The following is a 4,270-nucleotide window of genomic DNA, read 5'->3' as shown; positions in this document are numbered from 1 at the left end:
AAACGGAGAACTTTTAATTAACGTAATCAGCCCTTAAACTCTGTAATGATCCCTAGTGTGTGTGTGTGTGTGTGTGTGTGTGTGTGTGTGTGTGTGTGTGTGTGTGTGTGTGTGTGTGTGTGTGTGTGTGTGTGTTTGTCTCTGTGTGTGTGTGTGTGTGTGTGTGTGTGTGTGTGTGTGTGTGTGATAATCTCTATTGAGAACACTTTCATATCCCACGTGGTCCTGAATGCAGCATATGGTGCCTTAGTGTGTGTTTCCCTTCAGTATTAACTGCATATATCCTGCTTTTATTTGTGTTTTAAGCTGCTGACGTATTGTACTTGTACGTGTATTACTTGTACATGTATTACTTGTACATGTATTACGTATCGTACTTCACTGTAAAACATGTTTGTGAGACCAAAATAAAGTACGTTCTGTGTAAAACATTTCCCACGTTCATGAAGTTTATGAGGAAGTTTGGTGGAAAGTAACAAAGTACATCTACTCGAGTAGAGATTTGAGGTATTTGTACTTTAATTGAGTGTTATCTTTTCACAACTTTTTTTGCTTTGAGTGATTGATTCTCCAGTGTGTGAGCTGTGTGTGTACTGTGACTACTGTGTGCGTGTGTGTCTGTGTACTGTGAGTACTGTGTGTGTACTGTGAGGTGAGTGTGTGTACTGTGAGGTGTGTACTGTGTCTGTGTACTGTGAGTACTGTGTGTGTACTGTGAGGTGAGTGTGTGTGTGTACTGTGTGTGTGTGTACTGTGTGTACTGTGTGTGTGTACTGTGAGGTGTGTACTGTGTCTGTGTACTGTGAGTACTGTGTGTGTGTGTACTGTGAGTACTGTGTGTGTACTGTGAGGTGAGTGTATGTGTGTACTGTGAGTACTGTGTGTGTGTGTGTGTGTGTGTGTGTGTGTGTGAGTACTGTGTGTGTACTGTGAGGTGTGTGTGTGTACTTTGTCTGTGTACTGTGAGTACTGTGTGTGTATTTTGGGGTCAGGAAGTCTTTTATTTTGAAGCCCTGTCCGACAGGAAGTCTCTCTTTGTACGTACAGTCCTGGAGTCTCGGCGGCGGTGCGTTCAGGGCAGCTCCAGCATGCCGTGCTCGGCGAGGATCCGCTGCGTCTGCACGTGCACGAGCGCCAGAGCGTCGATGATGGCGTGCAGGACGGGCGCGGCCTCGTGCTGCGTCTTCACGCAGACCAGCTGCAGGAAGAAGCCTCGGTCTGGGAGCGCGAGGAACACGAACTCCGCCGCCTGGCGCAGCACCCAGGGGTGATGGGGCGCCAACGCCACCCTGTAGGCGTCCCTGAGGAGGGAACCACAGACCGTATGTAAGAATGGACCAACAGACCCCGCTGCTCTGGACGGAGACCAGGGAAGGATATTAGAAGACCTTTCCGGTGATGGCATCTTTGTCACTTTTTTCTGACATTTTTCTCAATTTTTTTTTTTACATTTTTGTCACTTTGTTTTTGACATTTTTGTCACATTTTTGACATTTTGTTGATACATACATTTTTTTACATTTTTGTCACTTTTTTTGACATTTTTGTGACATTTTTGTAATTTTTTCAAATTTTTGTCACTTGACATTTTTTTCAAATTTTTTGTCACTTTTTTGACATTTTTTTTCAAATTTTTTGTCATTCTTTTTACATTTTTGTCACTTTTTTGTTGCTACGTTGCTACTCTCTGCTCGGGGCTTCTCAGGTGCTGCGAGCATATCACTCCGCCCAAGTAGCAGCAGTAGCAGTGCTTCGCCCTTTCTGAGAATATAGTTCCCAGTATGTTTACGGTTAGAAGATGGCTGTGTGTCATGTGACCTTGTTATTTGTACACGCTGTGACTCTACAAATCACAACATGTAAACAGGAACATGTTGGCGTTATTTTGTCACTTATTGGGAGCAGTAGGCTAGATGGAGCCGATAAAATGGACACAACAAAATAACAAACACGTCATTTAGATTAGTCGACTAATTGAAAAATGTAGTCGAGAGCTTAGTCGTTAGCAGCAGCGCTAGTTAGAGAAGGCGTTACCTGCTGAGCTCTCCGGGGGTCTTGTATTGTCCGTTGGCGTCCGGTCCTTCAGCCAAACCCTCCAGCATGAGCTGCAGCCACAGCAGAGAGCGGTGCAGCCGCAGCAGCGTCCTGCAGCCAGAATCCGTCCGCCGGGAGAAGTCCACCACGCCGTCTTTTAGCTCCGCCTCCACCATGGAGCGGACTGAACGGTACGCCTTCCAGAGAGAGAGAGAGAGAGAGGGAGGGAGAGAGAGAGAGAAAAAACGAAAAATAAATCAGTGTTTAACTGTTTTTTTCCGCTACACTCACTGCAGTCTCTGCAGTCCAAACGGCATGGTTTGTAGTCTCGAGCGGTCAGACGGACCGCGTTTCCCATGAGCGTGTGTGTGTTTTTGTGTGTGTGTGTGTGTGTGTGTGTGTGTGTGTGTGTGTGTGTGTGTGTGTGTGTGTGTGTGTATTAGGGCTGTTGGAACGAATGCCGAAATTCATTTCAATTCAATTCATATAATTCCAATAGTAAAAAAATCAATACTATTCGAATGCTGAAATTACTATTCGGATGTGACTTTTTTTTTATAAATATGTTGGCTAACGTTAGCTAATCTCCCTCTTCTCGCCTTGGCCTCCCCGCATATGTCCCTCATGTCACGTCTTATCAACAATAACTTAGCGGGAGTGAGAAACACAAGGCATTGTGAGGTCAGATAACGTTAGTACAACATTACGGCGCTAGCGTTACGTACCGAGTAACGTTAGTACACGGGGGAGTGACAGGCTGCGGCTGGAAATCGTAAGAAGGACGGGAAATAGTTTTAACATGACTTTAAAATCAACTTCCACCGAGCCAAAGTGCTTATGTTAACATTAGTTAGCTCGTTCTTGTTTTCTAACTGCGTCGCGAGGTACATTAACGTTAGCTTAGCTGGGAGCTTCATGAAGACAGCTAAAGGTAATGTTAGTTGCCCTACAGCTGTCAGAGTTAGCTTCTACTTATATATTACCTTCTAATAGCTGTATTCTCAGTAACGTGACAATCTGCAAGAAACAGGTTGCTTATAAATCACTAAAATAGTAGTGACAGCCCCGTTTGGCTTAGTTATTAATGCCGTTAGCATTGTTTGTTTCTTACCTAGCTAGTTTATGACAAATGGTTTCGGCTGTGCTTTCTAACATGATGTCATTGTGCTAACCGAGCACCGTTAGCCTTTACAACAGAGCTGCTTCACTACACTTGTTAGATAATGTTACATTACAGAGTTCTCTGTTGATTTGTGTTTGTCGCTGTGTGCTCGTAATGGAAAATGAATGTAAACAAAGTTGCGTGCAGGTCGCCTCAAGGCCAGGCCAATGTTGGAAGTCCCTCTAGTGGACGGACCGTGTAACAACAACCACATGCTTATAGTGGCATTGACAACGCATAAGCCTGAATAGTGTAGTACATATTATTTTACAGGCTGCAATTGAGCATTAAATATTCATTAAAAATATCAAATGGAATTTGAATGGTATTATAGAGGAAGATTGACAGCTCTAGTGTATATGTGTGTGTGTGTGTGTGTCCGGCCGTGTTTTTTTCCGCGACACTCACCCCGCTCCGTAGTCCAAACGAAGCCGGGGTTTGTAGTCCTGAGCGGTCAGATGGACCGCGTTTCCCATGAGCCTCTGCGGCACGTTTGAGGGACAGCTCTCGTATCAGAACGACCTTTTCCTTCACCTTCTGGGAGAAGAAGCTGACCATCGTCCCCAGAGACTCCATGAAACTGCAACAGATTTCATCGGTGACGAGTTAGCGTGTCCGGCTAACTGGCTAACTACCTAGTAACGCGGCTCTCGTTCCCCCTGCTCTGGCGTTCCCCCCTCTCATTCCCCCTGCTCTGGCGTTCCCCCTCTCGTTCCCCCTGCTCTGGCGTTCCCCCTCTCGTTCCCCCTGCTCTGGCGTTCCCCCCTCTCATTCCCCCTGCTCTGGCGTTCCCCCTCTCGTTCCCCCTGCTCTGGCGTTCCCCCCTCTCATTCCCCCTGCTCTGGCGTTCCCCCTCTCGTTCCCCCTGCTCTGGCGTTCCCCCTCTCGTTCCCCCTGCTCTGGCGTTCCCCCTCTCGTTCCCCCTGCTCTGGCGTTCCCCCTCTCATTCCCCCTGCTCTGGCGTTTCCCCCCTCTCATTCCCCCTGCTCTGGCATTTCCTCCTCTCATTCCCCCTGCTCTGGTGTTCCCCTCCTCTCATTCCCCCTGCTCTGGTGTTCCCCTCCTCTCATTCCC

General features: G+C 46.9%; 1 protein-coding gene across 1 annotated transcript in view; it reads right to left on the bottom strand.

Moving 5' to 3' along the window:
* Positions 1-897: 897 nt before the first annotated feature.
* LOC116034655 (ceramide-1-phosphate transfer protein-like) overlaps positions 898-4,270 on the bottom strand; it is a 5,321-nt gene continuing 1,948 nt past the window's right edge. Inside the window, exons 4-6 of the mRNA XM_031277354.2 lie at positions 3,605-3,776; positions 2,035-2,231; positions 898-1,301 (exon numbers count right to left, since the gene is read on the bottom strand). Of these exons, the coding sequence (XP_031133214.1) occupies positions 1,073-1,301; positions 2,035-2,231; positions 3,605-3,776 (598 nt within the window). The 3' untranslated portion in view covers positions 898-1,072. The remainder of the gene's footprint in view (positions 1,302-2,034; positions 2,232-3,604; positions 3,777-4,270) is intronic.

The sequence above is a fragment of the Sander lucioperca genome, chromosome 17 (genome assembly GCF_008315115.2).
Source record: "Sander lucioperca isolate FBNREF2018 chromosome 17, SLUC_FBN_1.2, whole genome shotgun sequence".
NCBI lineage: Eukaryota > Metazoa > Chordata > Actinopteri > Perciformes > Percidae > Sander > Sander lucioperca.
Note: the sequence above shows the minus strand (reverse complement) of the source record. Positions and strands in the feature narration are given on the sequence as shown.